The sequence below is a fragment of the Triticum aestivum genome, chromosome 5A (genome assembly GCF_018294505.1).
Source record: "Triticum aestivum cultivar Chinese Spring chromosome 5A, IWGSC CS RefSeq v2.1, whole genome shotgun sequence".
Lineage (NCBI taxonomy): Eukaryota > Viridiplantae > Streptophyta > Magnoliopsida > Poales > Poaceae > Triticum > Triticum aestivum.
The window spans coordinates 424,328,762-424,347,368 of NC_057806.1; the positions used below are offsets into that span (position 1 = coordinate 424,328,762).

At 50.0% G+C, this 18,607-nt stretch overlaps 1 protein-coding gene across 1 annotated transcript; it reads left to right on the forward strand.

Annotated features, from left to right (window-relative positions):
* The first annotated feature begins 1,068 nt into the window (after positions 1–1,068).
* LOC123101341 (serine/threonine-protein kinase RIPK) lies at positions 1,069–17,762 on the forward strand. The gene is made up of 5 exons (XM_044522835.1): positions 1,069–1,594; positions 1,699–1,825; positions 4,078–4,086; positions 16,753–16,889; positions 17,067–17,762. The coding sequence occupies exons 1-5, from the start codon at positions 1,193–1,195 to the stop codon at positions 17,760–17,762; spliced, it is 1,371 nt and encodes a 456-aa protein (XP_044378770.1). The 5' UTR covers positions 1,069–1,192.
* The last annotated feature ends 845 nt before the right edge of the window (positions 17,763–18,607 follow it).

The window sequence follows — 18,607 nt, forward strand, 5'->3', positions numbered from 1 at the left end:
CATGTCCGGCGGGACCGGGTACTCGGCCTCATAGAGAAGCCGGTTTCGTCCTCGTGAAGGTGGCGACGGCCGAAGCCGTTCGCCGCCGCGCCATCGCCTGGGTAGCGCTCCGCTATTGGAGAGGAGAGGGATGGCGAGAAGAGAGGGAGGAACAGTGGCATCGGCGGTGAAGAGTGAGGTCTGTGCGTGGCTCGTCGTGTACGCGTGGCGGGCGAGGGACGCGCGTCACCCCGCCTTCACTGCGTCGCCCGTGAGGCATCAATGGAGGCTGACCGGCGCGGCAGCGCGCAGCAGCTTTGGCATTGATTCCCCGCGAGAACCGAGAAGATGAGGACGACGAAGCGACGAGAACAACCGAGTCGCTGCCAAGAAGGGCCCGCCGATTTTCGTGCCAAAAACGATTCGGACGGCGCCCCCAAGCGCCCCCAACGTGCCGGATTCGGCCTGAATCCGCCGGCGTCAATTTAGGCCCGAGCCGGTGAAAAAAGAACATTTGGAAACGTTACTGGACCGATTTTTCGGCGTCCGCGTACAAAAAATCGTTTAAGAAGCCTTGTTAGGGGCGCGGTTGGACATGCTCTAAAGGCACTCGTAGCACAACCGATGAAACCCACGGCGACAGTAGCAGAAAACCACGTCTACTAAACCTAACGAGCCTGTGGAGCGTAGGGGTCAGTTTAATCGTCCTAGACTACGTCCGATGATGGTCCATAAAAACGAACCCGCGGCTCATCTGGTATATGAAACCGCGGTGTGACATTCCCGTCACTTGCATCCACCTATGTTCGTTCCCGCAACATAGGTTTGAGTCAACTCCATGAAACATAAGCTGCCTACGTCGTCCGTCTCACCGGTAGAAACTCTGGCTGGAGGGAGGGGTGCGCCACCAACCACCACCAGCGTCTGTCGCTTGCCCTGTTTCGCCAGCCATCACATCATCCGCTGTATTGTCCTACGGCAGGGTCGAGGCGCGGACAACGGGCCCATCTGTGTGGGTGTGCACAGGCAGCCACCCCCACGCTTATATAAAGGCCCAGCTAGCCACTCCATGCTCCACCCAAGCCGATCCGCCTTCTCTTAGTCCTGACCTTCTCCCTCACCTGAGAGCTCCCCTGCATTCTCAGCTCCCGGGAAGCGGGAAACTCTCTTCATCCTTCGATATTGATACATACGAAACCTATCATTTCTTGCCATGGCCGCGAAATCTTGGAACCCATTCTCCTGCTGCGTCGGCGGCAGCAGAGTGGCGGACGACGACTACGACGCCTGCAAGCGGCGGATCAGGCGGAGGGGGAAAGGCTGCCCGAGGTCGTCGTCGAGGATGTCCTTCAAGAGCCTCAGCTCGTCGGGGACGCTGTCTCCGGAGGACCTGTCCATCACGCTGTCCAGGTCCAACCTGTACGCCTTCACCTACGCCGAGCTCCGCGCCGCGACGGGAAGCTTCTCCCGCGCCAACTACCTCGGCTGTGGCGGCTTCGGCCCGGTCTACAAGGGCGCCGTGAACGACGAGCTCCGCCCCGGGCTGGCCGCGCAGCCCGTCGCCGTCAAGTACCTCGACCTGGAGTGCGGCACGCAGGGCCACAAGGAGTGGCTGGTGAGTGCCAAACAGAGTTTGACAATGCACGCGCCGGCATGGCAGATCAAATTCGAAGCCTGGTGGATGAATGGCTGACTTATATTACATGGGTTCTCTTGCAGGCGGAGGTTTTCTTTCTTGGGCAACTGAGGCACAAGAACCTTGTGAAACTGATCGGGTACTGCTACGAGGACGAGCACCGGATGCTGGTCTACGAGTTCATGAGCGGCGAGAGCCTGGAGAAGCACTGTTAGACTAAGTATATAATAGATATACGTGTTGTAACGTATCCTGTATTTGTACGATTTTCTCTTATAAATATATGACAGCCGTACCCATCAAGGATATCGAGCATTGTTCCAAACCCTAGTTTGTTTAACATGGTATCTGACGACGCGTTCGATCCGCGCCGTGCTTCCGCCTCCTCTGCCGCCGCCGCCGTGTCGGCCTCCGCCGTCGTACCGGCTCCCTCAACCCTGGCGACGGAATCGCCCTTCATGGCGTCTACTCTGCTCGCCTGGGCTCGTCCGACAGCATCGGGCTCGCGTCAAACGGCGCTGCCCCGATCTCCCGTACTGGATCCATCAGCGCAATCCCGTGATGCACAGCAGCCCTACGGCGCTCCTACCCAGCAGCAATATGGCGTCTCTACCCAGCAGCAGCACTACGGCGCTCCGGTGCCATACGGCGCTGCTACCCCGTTGCCATACGGTGGGATTCCTCCACCGGCTTTGCCCAATGATGCGCCGCCGGCTTCTAGCCCATATGGCGCTCCCGTTCAGGTGCCGTACGGCGGGCCTTATCCCGCGCTGTACGTCGCGTCGTCGCCGACGCCGTATGTACCTTCCTCCGCGGCGTCCTCGATGCCGTATGGCGCCCTACGTCGCCCCTGGGTCATACGCCGTTCCTTCCGCGCAGCCCTATGGCGTGCCTCCTGCGGTGTTCTACGGTCATCACCAACGCCACCGTGCGCCACCGTCGGCCGATGCACTGATCCCATATAGTGCTCCTCCGACATATGACTCACTGCCCTCCGCATCGATGGCTGAACCCGGATCGTTCCACTTCGCTCATCTGGTGACGGTGAAGCTCTCTGCTGATAACTACCTCTTGTGGCGCGCTCAGGTGTTGCCGCTGATGCGTAGTCACTACCTTGAGGGGTATGTCGACGGTACGCTGCCGTGTCCTCCGGCCATGGTTCCGGTGCCCTCGGCTGCCGGTGGCTCCGTCATGATGTCCAACCCTGCTCATCGTCGGTGGATCGCTCAGGATCACGCTATTCTGGGTGCCATTCAGTCCTCGCTCACTCCCTCCGTGGCCGGCATGGTGATCTTTGCCGCGACGTCGAGGGATGCATGGGCCACGCTCGACTCCAGCTTCTCCTCCCAGTCGCTGGCCCGTTCCTCTGTCATTCGTAATCAGCTGGGTGAGGTCAAGAAGAACGATCTCTCCGTCATGGCCTTCTTCAACAAGGTCAAAAATTTGGCTGATACACTGTCATTCATTGGGAAGCCTCTCCGGGATGAGGAGTTTACTTCGTTCATTCTCAATGGGCTCGATGAGGACTATGACTCTCTTGTTGAAAATGTCAATGGACGTGACACGCCGATGCCGCCTCGCGACCTCTACGCGCGCCTCCTCAACACGGAACAACGGCTCGCTGCTCGCCGCTCCGTCGGCATCTACACGGAGGGCCCTTCTGCGAATGCTGCTCACCGCGGGGGTGCCCGTGGTGCCAAGCAGAAACCGTCGCCGTCCACGGGCAACCAGCCCCGTCCGCCCGCTCCAGCTCCTTCGCTGTCTGGCCGCAAACGCCTACACTGCGAGGCATGTGGTGGTGGCGTTGAGTGTCAGCTCTGCGGCATTGAGGGGCACTTGACGTCTCGATGCCATCGTCGCTTCAAACGTGATTTCCTTGGCATTGGGAACAATGGGAAGGGCAACGAGAAGCAAGCGGCTCTCGCTACGCAAGAGCCTGGGTTCAGTCCTTCATATTTTGTGGACCCTGCCTGGTACATGGACACAGGCGCCACAGACCATTTGACGAGCCAGCTTGACAAGCTGACCACTCGCCAGCCCTACACCGGTCATGATCAGGTCCGCACTGCCAATGGATCAGGTATGCCCATCTCACATGTTGGTCAGGCATCTCTTCTTTCGCGTACCACTAAAACCTTGTGTCTTCTTGATGTCCTTCGTGTTCCTTCAGTCACACGTAGTTTACTCTCGGTCCCTAAATTAACTCTTGACAACAATGTGTTTGTTGAGTTTCACCCTTTCTATTTTTTTGTTAAGGACCGGGACACGAGGGACGTTCTACTTAGTGGTCGAGCTCGCGACGGCTTATATGCGCTTGACGTGCCACGAGTATCTCCACGAGTATCTCAAGTTTTCAGTGGTGTTCGGGTGTCGTCTTCACAGTGGCACTCTCGCCTTGGCCATCCGGCCACTCCCATTGTGCGCCATGTCCTTCATCGTCATCATCAACCTGTTGAGTCAAGTAATAAGGAGTTTCTAGTGTGTGATGCTTGTCAACAAGGCAAGAGTCATCAGTTGCCTTTTTCTGTTTCGAGTCGTGTTGTCAAGGCTCCTCTCGAACTTGTGTTTTCAGATGTATGGGGCTATGCCCAAACTTCTGTCAGTGGTCACAACTATTATGTCAGTTTCATCGATGCTTTCAGTCGCTTTACTTGGATTTATCTTATTAAGCGCAAATCTGATGTATTTCATGTCTTTATGCAATTTCAAGCACATGTTGAACGGTTGCTTAAACACAAAGTTATTCATGTTCAGTCTGATTGGGGGGTGAATACCGTAATCTTAACACCTTCTTTCAGAAGCTTGGCATCTCTCACCATGTGTCTTGTCCTCATACACATCAGCAGAACGGTGCAGCTGAGCGCAAGCACCGTCACATAGTTGAAACTGGTCTAACACTTCTGGCACATGCCTCTGTCCCATTTCGGTTCTGGAGCGATGCTTTTGTTACTGCTTGTTTTTTGATAAACAGGGTTCCCACACGACTTCTTCACATGAAGTCTCCTCTAGAAGTGTTGTTTCATGAAACTCCAGATTAATCCTTTCTCAAAGTGTTTGGTTGTGCGTGTTGGCCGCATCTCCGTCCGTACAATAAGCACAAACTCGAGTTTCGATCTAAGAAGTGTGTGTTTCTCGGGTACAGTCCTCTTCACAAAGGTTACAAGTGTCTTCACATTCCGACAAATCGTGTTTACATTTCTCGTGATGTTGTGTTCGATGAGACAGTTTTCCCTTTTTCCACGCTCTCACCATCCACTGATACTACCGCTACCGAGCTGCACTCCTTTCCAGTTTTGCCTGATCAATTTGTAGATGCGGCATATTCTCCTCTGTTGTTGCCTAACCACGATGCAGGAACTGGACGGGGAGCTCGCCTTGAGCTTCTTCACGATGACGTGGTTGGCGCTACACCAACTACAACCCTCATGCCGTTTGGGTCACTCGACGGGGAGCTCGACGTCGACCGCACTAGCATGCCCCATGCACATGGATCGGGTGGGGCGGCAGCCTCGCCTAGCCCGGCTGTCCGTAGCCCGGCTGCCCGTACGTGCCCGGCTGCCCGTACGTGCATGCCCCATGCAAATGCATCGGGTGAGGCAGCTGACCGTACATGTGTGCCTGATGCACATGCCCGTACATGCATGCCCCATGCAAATGCATTGGATGAGGCAGTTGCACGTACGTGTGTGCCTGATGCACATGCTGTTGGAAATATGCCGTAGAGGCAATAATAAAAGCATTATTATTATATTTCCTTGTTCATGATAATTGTCTTTATTCATGCTATAATTGTGTTATTCGGAAATCGTAATACATGTGTGAATAACAGACACCAACATGTCCCTAGTGAGCCTCTAGTTGACTAGCTCATTGATCAACAGATAGTCATGGTTTCGTGACTATGGACACTGGATGTCATTGATAACGAGATCACATCATTAGGAGAATGATGTGATGGACAAGACCCAATCCTAAACATAGCACAAGATCGTATAGTTCGTTTGCTAGAGTTTTCCAATGTCAAAGTATCTTTTCCTTAGACCATGAGATCGTGTAACTCCCGGATACCGTAGGAGTGCTTTGGGTATGCCAAACGTCACAACGTAACTGGGTGACTATAAAGGTAGACTACGGGTATCTCCGAAAGTGTCTGTTGGGTGACATGGATCAAGACTGGGATTTGTCACTCCGTATGACGGAGAGGTATCACTGGGCCCACTCGGTAATGCATCATCATAATGAGCTCAGAGTGACCAAGTGTCTGGTCACGGGATCATGCATTACGGTACGAGTAAAGTGACTTGCCGGTAACGAGATTGAACGAGGTATTGGGATACCGACGATCGAATCTCGGGCAAGTAACATATCGATAGACAAAGGGAATAGCGTACGGGGTTGATAGAATCCTCGACATCGTGGTTCATCCGATGAGATCATCGTGGAGCATGTGGGAGCCAACATGGGTATCCAGATCCCGCTGTTGGTTATTGACCGGAGAGTCGTCTCGGTCATGTCTGCTTGTCTCCCGAACCCGTAGGGTCTACACACTTAAGGTTCAGTTACGCTAGGGTTGTAGGGATATGTATATGCAGTAACCCGAATGTTGTTCGGAGTCCCGGATGAGATCCCGGACGTCACGAGGAGTTCCGGAATGGTCCGGAGGTAAAGATTTATATATGGGAAGTCCTGTTTCGGGCATCGGGACAAGTTTCGGGGTTATCGGTATTGTACCGGGACCACCGGAAGGGTCCCGGGGGTCCACCGGGTGGGTCCACCTGTCCCGGGGGGCCACATGGGCTGTAGGGGGTGCGCCTTGGCCTAATGGGCCAAGGGCACCAGCCCCACATAGGCCCATGCGCCTAGGGTTTGAAGGGGGAAGAGTCCTAGGAGGGGAAGGCACCTCCTAGGTGCCTTGGGGGGGAGGGAAACCCCCCTTGGCCGCCGCACCCCCTAGGAGATTGGATCTCCTAGGTCCGGCCACCCCCCTTGGCCCTCCTATATATAGTGGGGGAGAGGAGGGACTTCATACCTGAAACGCCTTGGCCTTTGGTTGCCTCCTTCTCCCTCCCCAACACCTCCTCCACCTCCATAGTGCTTAGCGAAGCTCTGCCGGAGTACTGCAGCTCCATCAACACCACGCCGTCGTGCTGCTGCTGGTGCCATCTCCCTCAACCTCTCCTCCCTCCCTTGCTGGATCAAGAAGGAGGAGACGTGGCTGTTCCGTACGTGTGTTGAACGCGGAGGTGCCGTCCGTTCGGCGCTGGTCATCGGTGATTTGGATCACGTCGAGTACGACTACATCATCACCGTTCTTTTGAACGCTTCCGTGCGCGATCTACAAAGGTATGTAGATGCATCTAATCACTCGTTGCTAGATGAACTCCTAGATGATCTTGGTGAAACGAGTAGGAAATTTTTGTTTTCTGCAACGTTCCCCAACAGTGGCATCATGAGCTAGGTCTATGCGTAGTTCTTCTTGCGCGAGTAGAACACAATTTGTTGTGGGCGTAGATTTGTCAACTTTCTTGCCGTTACTAGTCCTTTCTTGCTTCAGCGGTATTGTGGGATGAAGCGGCCCGGACCAACCTTACACGTACGCTTACGTGAGACCGGTTCCACCGACTAACATGCACTAGTTGCATAAGGTGGCTGGCGGGTGTCTGTCTCTCCTACTTTAGTTGGAGCGGAATCGATGAACAGGGTCCTTATGAAGGGTAAATAGAAGTTGACAAATCACGTTGTGGCTTTAACGTAGGTAAGAAAACGTTCTTGCTAGAACCCTAATTCAGCCACGTAAAACTTGCAACAACAATTAGAGGACGTCTAACTTGTTTTTGCAGCAAGTGGTTTGTGATATGATATGGCCAAAGTTGTGATGAATGATGAATGATCTATATGTGATGTATGAGATGTTCATGCTATTGTAATAGGAATCACGACTTGCATGTCGATGAGTATGACAACCGGCAGGAGCCATAGGAGTTGTCTTTATTCTTTTATATGACCTGCGTGTCATCAAGAAACGCCATGTAAATTACTTTACTTTATTGCTAAACGCGTTAGCCATAGTAGTAGAAGTAATAGTTGGCGAGCAACTTCATGGAGACACGATGATGGAGATCATGATGATGGAGATCATGGTGTCAAGCCGGTGACAAGATGATCATGGAGCCCCAAGATGGAGATCAAAGGAGCTATGTGATATTGGCCATATCATGTCACGTTTATTATTTGATTGCATGTGATGTTTATCATGTTTTGCATCTTGTTTACTTAGAACGACGGTAGTAAATAAGGTGATCCCTCACAATAATTTCAAGAAGTGTTCCCCCTAACTGTGCACCGTTGCGACAGTTCGCTGTTTCAAAACACCACGTGATGATCGGGTGTTTTATTCAGACGTTCACATACAACGGGTGTAAGACAGATTTACACATGCAAACACTTAGGTTGACTTGACGAGCCTAGCATGTACAGACATGGCCTCGGAACACAGAAGACCGAAAGGTCGAGCATGAGTCGTATAGAAGATACGATCAACATGAAGATGTTCACCGATGTTGACTAGTCCGTCTCACGTGATGATCGGACACGGTCTAGTTTAACTCGGATCATGTAATACTTAGATGACTAGAGGGATGTCTAATCTAAGTGGGAGTTCACTAATAATTTGATTAGTTGAACTTAATTATCATGAACTTAGTCTAAAATCTTTGCAATATGTCTTGTAGATCAAATGGCCAACGTAGTCCTCAACTTCAACGCGTTCCTAGAGAAAACTAAGCTGAAAGACGATGGCAGCAACTATACGGACTGGGTCCGGAACCTGAGGATCATCCTCATAGCTGCCAAGAAAGATTATGTCCTACAAGCACCGCTTGGTGACGCACCCGTTCTCCCTGCAGAACAAGATGTTATGAACGCTTGGCAGGCACGTTTCGATGACTACTCCCTCGTTCAGTGCGGCATGCTTTACAGCCTAGAGCCGGGGCTCCAAAAGCGTTTTGAGAGACATGGAGCATATGAGATGTTCGAAGAGCTGAAAATGGTTTTCCAAGCTCATGCCCGGGTCGAGAGATATGAAGTCTCCGACAAATTCTTCAGCTGTAAGATGGAGGAAAACAGTTCTGTCAGTGAGCACATACTCACTATGTCTGGGTTGCATAACCGCTTGACTCAGCTGGGAGTTAATCTCCCGGATGATGCGGTCATTGACAGAATCCTCCAGTCGCTTCCACCAAGCTACAAGAGCTTTGTGATGAACTTCAATATGCAGGGGATGGAAAAGACCATTCCTGAAGTATTTGCTATGCTGAAATCAGCAGAGGTAGAAGTCAGGAAGGAACATCAAGTGTTGATGGTCAATAAAACCACTAAGTTCAAGAAAGGCAAGGGTAAAAAGAACTTCAAGAAGGACGGCAAGGAGGTTGCCGCGCCCGGCAAGCAAGCTGCCGGGAAGAAGCCAAAGAATGGACCCAAGCCCGAGACTGAGTGCTTTTATTGCAAGGGAAGCGGTCACTGGAAGCGGAACTGCCCTAAGTACTTAGCGGATAAGAAGGCCGGCAAAACAAAAGGTATATGTGATATACATGTAATTGATGTGTACCTTACTAGTGCCCGTAGTAGCTCCTGGGTATTTGATACCGGTGCAGTTGCTCACATTTGTAACTCAAAGCAGGGGCTGCGGAATAAGCGGAAACTGGCAAAGGACGAGGTGACGATGCGCGTCGGGAATGGTTCCAAGGTCAATGTGATCGCCGTCGGCACGCTACCTCTGCATCTCCCTTCGGGATTAGTTTTAAACCTTAATAATTGTTATTTAGTGCCAGCTTTGAGCATGAACATTGTATCGGGATCTCGTTTAATTCGAGATGGCTACTCTTTTAAATCTGAGAATAATGGTTGTTCCATTTTTATGAGAGATATGTTTTATGGTCATGCTCCTATGGTGAATGGTTTATTCTTTATGAATCTCGAACGTGATGCTACACATGTTCATAATGTGAGTACCAAAAGAAGTAAGGTTGATAATGATAGTCCCACATACTTGTGGCACTGCCGCCTTGGTCACATAGGTGTCAAACGCATGAAGAAGCTCCATGCTGATGGACTTTTAGAGTCTCTTGATTATGAATCATTTGACACGTGCGAACCATGCCTTATGGGTAAAATGACCAAGACTCCGTTCTCAGGAACAATGGAGCGAGCAACCGACTTATTGGAAATCATACATACTGATGTGTGCGGTCCAATGAGTGTTGAGGCTCGCGGTGGCTATCGTTATGTTCTCACCCTCACTGATGATTTAAGTAGGTATGGGTATATCTACTTAATGAAACACAAGTCTGAAACCTTTGAAAAGTTCAAGGAATTTCAGAGTGAGGTTGAAAATCAACGTGACAGGAAAATCAAGTTTCTACGATCAGATCGTGGAGGAGAATACTTGAGTCACGAGTTTGGGGCACACTTAAGAAAATGTGGAATAGTTTCACAACTCACGCCGCCTGGAACACCTCAGCGTAATGGTGTGTCCGAACGTCGTAATCGCACTCTGTTAGATATGGTGCGATCTATGATGTCTCTTACCGATTTACCGCTTTCCTTTTGGGGCTATGCTTTAGAGACTGCCGCATTCACTTTAAATAGGGCTCCGTCGAAATCCGTTGAGACGACACCGTATGAATTATGGTTTGGGAAGAAACCTAAGCTGTCGTTTCTAAAAGTTTGGGGATGCGATGCTTATGTCAAGAAACTTCAACCTGAAAAGCTCGAACCCAAGTCGGAAAAATGCGTCTTCATAGGATACCCAAAAGAAACTATTGGGTACACCTTCTACCTCAGATCCGAAGGCAAGATCTTTGTTGCCAAGAATGGGTCCTTTCTGGAGAAAGAGTTTCTCTCGAAAGAAGTAAGTGGGAGGAAAGTAGAGCTTGATGAAGTATTACCTCTTGAACCGGAAAATGGCGCAACTCAAGAAAATGTTCCTGAGGTGCCTGCACCGACTAGAGAGGAAGTTAATGACAATGATCAAGATACTTCTGATCAAGCCCCTACTGAAATTCGAAGGTCCACAAGGACACGTTCCGCACCAGAGTGGTACGGCAACCCTGTCTTGGAAATCATGCTGTTAGACAACGGTGAACCTTCGAACTATGAAGAAGCGATGGCGGGCCCGGATTCCGACAAATGGCTAGAAGCCATGAAATCCGAGATAGGATCCATGTATGAAAACGAAGTATGGACTTTGACTGACTTGCCCGTTGAGCGGCGAGCCATAGAAAAATGGATCTTTAAGAAGAAGACAGACGCGGATGGTAATGTGACCATCTATAAAGCTCGGCTTGTCGCTAAGGGTTATCGACAAGTTCAAGGGGTTGACTACGATGAGACTTTCTCACCGGTAGCGAAGCTGAAGTCCGTCCGAATCATGTTAGCAATTGCCGCATTCTATGATTACGAAATATGGCAAATGGACGTCAAAACGGCATTCCTTAATGGTTTCCTTAAGGAAGAATTGTATATGATGCAGCCGGAAGGTTTTGTCGATCCTAAGAATGCTGACAAAGTGTGCAAGCTCCAACGCTCGATTTATGGGCTGGTGCAAGCATCTCGGAGTTGGAACATTCGCTTTGATGAGATGATCAAAGCGTTTGGGTTTACACAGACTTATGGAGAAGCCTGCGTTTACAAGAAAGTGAGTGGGAGCTCTGTAGCATTTCTCATATTATATGTAGATGACATACTTTTGATGGGAAATGATATAGAACTCTTGGACAGCATCAAGGCCTACTTGAATAAAAGTTTTTCAATGAAGGACCTTGGAGAAGCTGCTTATATATTAGGCATCAAAATCTATAGAGATAGATCGAGACGCCTCATAGGTCTTTCACAAAGCACATACCTTGATAAGATATTGAAGAAGTTCAATATGGATCAATCCAAGAAGGGGTTCTTGCCTGTGTTACAAGGTATGAAATTGAGCTCAGCTCAATGTCCGACCACGGCAGAAGATATAGAAGAGATGAGCGTCATCCCCTATGCCTCAGCCATAGGTTCTATTATGTATGCCATGCTGTGTACCAGACCTGATGTTAACCTTGCCGTCAGTTTGGTAGGAAGGTACCAAAGTAATCCCGGCAAGGAACACTGGACAGCGGTCAAGAATATCCTGAAGTACCTGAAAAGGACTAAGGAAATGTTTCTCGTTTATGGAGGTGACGAAGAGCTCGTCGTAAAGGGTTACGTCGACGCTAGCTTCGACACAGATCTGGATGACTCTAAGTCACAAACCGGATACGTGTATATTTTGAATGGTGGGGCAGTAAGCTGGTGCAGTTGCAAGCAAAGCGTCGTGGCGGGATCTACATGTGAAGCGGAGTACATGGCAGCCTCGGAGGCAGCACATGAAGCAATATGGGTGAAGGAGTTCATCACCGACCTAGGAGTCATACCCAATGCGTCGGGGCCGATCAAGCTCTTCTGTGACAACACTGGAGCTATTGCACTTGCCAAGGAGCCCAGGTTTCACAAGAAGACAAGGCACATCAAGCGTCGCTTCAACTCCATTCGTGAAAATGTTCAAGATGGAGACATAGAGATTTGTAAAGTACATACGGACCTGAATGTAGCAGATCCGTTGACTAAACCTCTCCCTAGAGCAAAACATGATCAACACCAGAATTCCATGGGTGTTCGATTCATCACAATGTAACTAGATTATTGACTCTAGTGCAAGTGGGAGACTGTTGGAAATATGCCCTAGAGGCAATAATAAAAGCATTATTATTATATTTCCTTGTTCATGATAATTGTCTTTATTCATGCTATAATTGTGTTATCCGGAAATCGTAATACATGTGTGAATAACAGACACCAACATGTCCCTAGTGAGCCTCTAGTTGACTAGCTCGTTGATCAACAGATAGTCATGGTTTCCTGACTATGGACACTGGATGTCATTGATAACGAGATCACATCATTGGGAGAATGATGTGATGGACAAGACCCAATCCTAAACATAGCACAAGATCGTATAGTTCGTTTGCTAGAGTTTTCCAATGTCAAAGTATCTTTTCCTTAGACCATGAGATCGTGTAACTCCCGGATACCGTAGGAGTGCTTTGGGTATGCCAAACGTCACAACGTAACTGGGTGACTATAAAGGTAGACTACGGGTATCTCCGAAAGTGTCTGTTGGGTGACATGGATCAAGACTGGGATTTGTCACTCCGTATGACGGAGAGGTATCACTGGGCCCACTCGGTAATGCATCATCATAATGAGCTCAGAGTGACCAAGTGTCTGGTCACGGGATCATGCATTACGGTACGAGTAAAGTGACTTGCCGGTAACGAGATTGAACGAGGTATTGGGATACCGACGATCGAATCTCGGGCAAGTAACATATCGATAGACAAAGGGAATAGCGTACGGGGTTGATAGAATCCTCGACATCGTGGTTCATCCGATGAGATCATCGTGGAGCATGTGGGAGCCAACATGGGTATCCAGATCCCGCTGTTGGTTATTGACCGGAGAGTCGTCTCGGTCATGTCTGCTTGTCTCCCGAACCCGTAGGGTCTACACACTTAAGGTTCAGTTACGCTAGGGTTGTGAGGATATGTATATGCAGTAACCCGAATGTTGTTCGGAGTCCCGGATGAGATCCCGGACGTCACGAGGAGTTCCGGAATGGTCCGGAGGTAAAGATTTATATATGGGAAGTCCTGTTTCGGGCATCGGGACAAGTTTCGGGGTTATCGGTATTGTACCGGGACCACCGGAAGGGTCCCGGGGGTCCACCGGGTGGGTCCACCTGTCCCGGGGGGCCACATGGGCTGTAGGGGGTGCGCCTTGGCCTAGATGGGCCAAGGGCACCAGCCCCTATAGGCCCATGCGCCTAGGGTTTCCACCATGGAAGAGTCCATGTGGTGGAAGGCACCCCTAGGTGCCTTGGGGGGGGAGGGAAACCTCCCCTTGGCCGCCGCCCCCCCTAGTAGATGCCATCTACTAGGGCTGGCGCCCCCCCTGGCACCCCTATATATAGTGGGGGGAGAGGAGGGATTTTACACCAGCCCCTGGCGCCTCCATCTCCCCCCGTTACGTCTCTCCCTCGTAGCCTCGGCGAAGCCCTGCTGCTGTGACGCCCTGCATCCACCACCACGCCGTCGTGCTGCTGGATCTTCATCAACCTCTCCTTCCCCCTTGCTGGATCAAGAAGGAGGAGACGTCTCCCGCCCCGTACGTGTGTTGAACGCGGAGGTGCCGTCCGTTCGACGCTGGTCATCGGTGATTTGGATCACGTCGAGTACGACTACATCATCACCGTTCTTTTGAACGCTTCCGTGCACGATCTACAAAGGTATGTAGATGCATCTAATCAGTCGTTGCTAGATGAACTCCTAGATGATCTTGGTGAAACGAGTAGGAAAATTTTTGTTTTCTGCAACGTTCCCCAACAACTTCGTCTACCGAGTTGCACTCCTTTCCAGTTTTTCCTGATCAATTTGTAGATGCTGCATATTCTCCTCTATTATTGCCTAACCATGGTGCAGGAACTAGACGGGGCGCTCGCCTTGAGCTTCTTCACGATGACATGGTTGCTACGGCACCAACTGCAGTCGTGACGCCGGATGGGTCGCTTGACGACGATCGCACGTGCATGCCCCATGCACGTGGATCGGGTGGGCGGCTACCGCGCCTAACCCGGCTGCCACACCCGGGCCGGCGACTTCCCCGGCCTCTGCCCCGCATGGGCAATCCTCGCCGGCCCCTCCGGGCCTAGCATCGCCTGGCCCGCCTTCGCCAGTCACTCCGGGGCATGCAGAGCCCGCAGAGCCTGTGGACTCTCCCTCGGCAGAGCCTGTGGACTCGCCTGCTGGTGTGTCTTCCGTGCCGCTCCCAGACGTTGGCTCTCCTGTCGTGGTGGCTTCTCCGACACCTCCACCGCCTGTCATACTGCGCCCTCATACGCGCAACAAGAGTGGCATTGTCAAGCCTCTCAAGTGCACGGATGGTATGGTCGCATGGCTTGCGGCCTGTGTTGCTCGTGCTGAGGCCTATCCTATGGCTGAACCGCGACATTTTCAGGCAGCGCTTGGCATTCCACACTGGCGCGCTGCTATGGAACAGGAGATTCATGCTCTTCGAAAGAATAATACCTGGCGACTGGTTCCACCTCCATCTGGTGTCAATGTTATTGATTCTAAATGGGTGTTCAAGGTGAAGAAACATGCTGACGGGTCCATTGAGAGGTACAAGGCACGACTGGTGGCCAAAGGATTTAAACAAAGGTATGGCCTTGATTATGAACATACGTTTAGTCCTGTTATTAAACCTATGACTATCCGTGTTCTTCTTTCGTTGGCTGTTACTCGAGGCTGGTCACTTCGTCAGCTTGATGTCCAGAATGCTTTTCTTTATGGAGTTCTAGAAGAAGAGGTCTATATGCGTCAGCTACCAGGCTTTGTTGACTCCGCTCAGCCACATTATCTGTGTCGCCTCGACAAGGCTCTCTATGGTTTGAAGCAAGCTCCTCGTGCGTGGCATGCATGTCTTGGCGGTGCTCTTCGTGCACATGGGTTTGTACCATCTACAGCAGACACATCTTTGTTCATTCTCCAGCGACCTGAGGTGACCATGTACATTCTGGTCTACGTTGATGACATCATACTTGTCAGTTCATCCGTCACTGCTGCAGATCGGCTTGTGGTTTCTCTAGGGGCTGTTTTTGCTGTCAAGGATCTTGGGAGACTGCACTATTTTTTGGGCCTGGAGGTTCTTCATTCTGACATTGGTTTGACTCTCACTCAGCAGAAATACTCTCAGGATCTGTTACGGCCGTGCGGGTATGATGCAGTGTAAAACTGCTACCACTCCTATGTCCTCCACAGACAAATTGTCAGCTTTTGATGGGGACTTTCTCTCCTCTGAGGATGCCACTGAGTACCGCAGCATCGTTGGTGGACTGCAATACTTGCTCGTTACTCGACCAGATATATCATTTGCAGTTAACCGTGTGTGTCAGTACCTCCATGCACCGCGTGATCCTCATTGGACGGCTGTTAAGCGCATTCTGCGCTATGTTCGACACACTGCTTCATATGGTCTACATCTGCAGCCTGCGACTTCTGGTTTGATCTCAGCCTTCTCTGATGCGGATTGGGCTGGTAGTCCCGATGATAGGCGATCCACGGGGGGACATGCTGTGTTCCTTGGTCCTAACTTGATCGCCTGGCAAGCTCGCAAGCAAGCTACCGTGTCTCGGAGTAGTACTGAAGCTGAGTACAAAGCAGTTGCTAATGCCACGGCTGAGATCATATGGGTGCAGTCATTGCTTCGAGATTTGAAGGTCTCTCAAGCCCAGCCGCCTGTTCTTTGGTGTGATAACATCGGTGCTACATACCTTTCATCCAATCCGGTATTTCATGCCCGAACGAAACACATCGAAGTTGATTATCATTTTGTGAGAGAACGCGTTGCACAGAAGCTACTTCAGATCAAGTTTGTTTCTTCTAAGGATCAGCTTGCTGACATTTTCACTAAACCCTTGCCCTTACCTTCTTTTGAAGGATGTCGACGCAATCTTAACCTTCTGAGTGTTTCAGGACACAGTTAAAATTGAGGGAGGGTGTTAGACTAAGTATATAATAGATATACGTGTTGTAACATATCTTGTATTTGTACGATTCCCTCTTATAAATATATGACAGCCATACCCATCAAAGATATCGAGCATTGTTCCAAACCCTAGTTTGTTTAACAAGCACCTCTTCAAGAGTGAGTTCTTCACTGCTTTCTGCCGTCGATTGATCATTCTGAGGATTAGTGTTACGTTTGGTTCTCGAGACCAGCAAGATATAGAAATTTGTTAATTTTGGAAATCTGGGCACGTATCCATTAGCGATGAGGTGTTCTTGCCCCCTGAAGTTTCTTTTCTCCAAGTCAAGAGGATAGCTGAGCTGCTCTCTGCCTTCCAAAAGAACAACGCTTGCTCTTTTTAAAACAGAGGAATTGTAGATATTTGGATATTTTGGATTAAAGAATTATTTATCCTACCAACTTCCTCGTCTTTGAAATTACAACTCTTGGTCAACGTGGAGGAGGAGACTGACCTAAAACATCCTATTTCCTTTCAGGCATAAATGGCTCTCTCCCGTGGATTACAAGGATGAAGATCGCTGTAGGGGAGGCCAAGGGCCTTGCCTTTCTCCACGATGCAGACTCGCCGGTGATCTACCGCGACTTCAAGGTCTCCAACATCTTGCTCGATTCGGTACGCCATCCGTAACTTCAGACTTTCTGCAAAGAAAATAAGCAGTTTTGAAAACGTCTCTTTCATTTGTGAACTTTTTTTACCTCATTTGTTAGTACCCGAACCTTCACCTCGTACATCTTTGTATGTCATTTCGTGCTATTTTCCTTAACAAAGTTCATACACTTGCTATTTCAGGATTACAACACCAAGTTGTCCGACTTTGGGTTGGCCCAGGATGGGCCCCAGGGCGACGAGACACACGTGACAACACGTGTCATGGGGACGCATGGTTATGCAGCTCCAGAATACATCTTGACGGGCCACTTGACTGCCAAGAGTGATGTATATAGTTTTGGTGTAGTGCTCTTGGAGCTCCTCTCTGGGCTACGGTCAGTGGACCGTGCACGGTGGCCGAGGGAGCAGAACCTGGTGTCTTGGGCTAGACCATACCTCAAGCGCTCTGACAGATTGTACAAAGTCATGGACCCAGCTCTCGAGTGTCAATACTCATGCAAAGGCGTTGAGGCGGCAGCATTGGTCGCATACAAATGTCTCAGCCAGAACCCAAAGTCTAGGCCCACCATGAGGGAGGTGGTCAAGGCCCTCGAGCCCGTCCTCTACATGGAAGACTTCTTTCCTGTGGGCCCATTTGTGTTCACAGTCATTGTGGAGGAGGACAAGGTAGTGGACATGAAGGTGGAGGTCGAGGAGAAGCACCAACACCATCGCCAGAACCATCAAGACAGGCACCGACAGAAGTACCCTGACTCAGCAATCCATGCCGGCATTGTGCTCCGCGGCCATGATGGGGTCATTAATGGGTACACTGGTGCACAACGGCGGCAACAAAGGTCGTCGAGCTACCACCGGGAGAGACGGGCATATGACTAAGGTAGCTAAGTGAGTAGGACAATATGGTATGCACAGAGTATAGAGATGTGATACAAGTCACTTCAGTTTTTTCTTTCAAATTTGTGGATTGTGTTTCTTTTCTTCTTTATAGTTTTTGGAAAGGTCTATGGGGACTTAAGCCCATCTTTCTTTTGATAGTGACAACAAGGGTATAGATAAAATAGGGATGCAAAACAGTGACAAAAGTCCGATTTTGATTTTCGCAAGCATAGTTCAATATGTTGTGAATGGCCTAATTAAAAGGGATGTTAAATGTTTCTTTCATTTACACTCTAGAATTTTGATCCAATATTTGTCCATTGTTCGCAACTGAGATGAGTATTACCAGAAAAAATTGGCATGCATGCACGTCTCGGCAAAACCTCGCACTAGGAAAGAAAAGCAGATTGTCATCTTATGTTGAGAGAGACGTCCTCCGATTGACCACATTCAAATGCTTTGTAATTGCATGAACACTGAGACCACCGTCGATGAGGTTGAAAAAAAGGATATATGCGGCAACACATATGGAATGCTATGTGTTAAAATAAAGAACGTGGAGTTATTGAGGTCTTGCCCCAGAATTGTTGGGTTAGAAAGGCATGATCGCAAAGTAACACACATACGTCCCAGATAACCATCGCCTGAAGGAAGAAACCATGCATGCATCGCGTAGCGTCCGAGAGCGAGCCATCAGCAAAAAAAAAATTACGAGAGAGAGAGACCGCAACGCGATTAACCCGTTTTGCGGTTGGGGCCTGATGATGCCATCTTCAGCGCCAACTCTATCTCATGAGAAAAAACTCAGGGAGCACTTTGCTGCAGTCGATGAACCGGAAGCACCA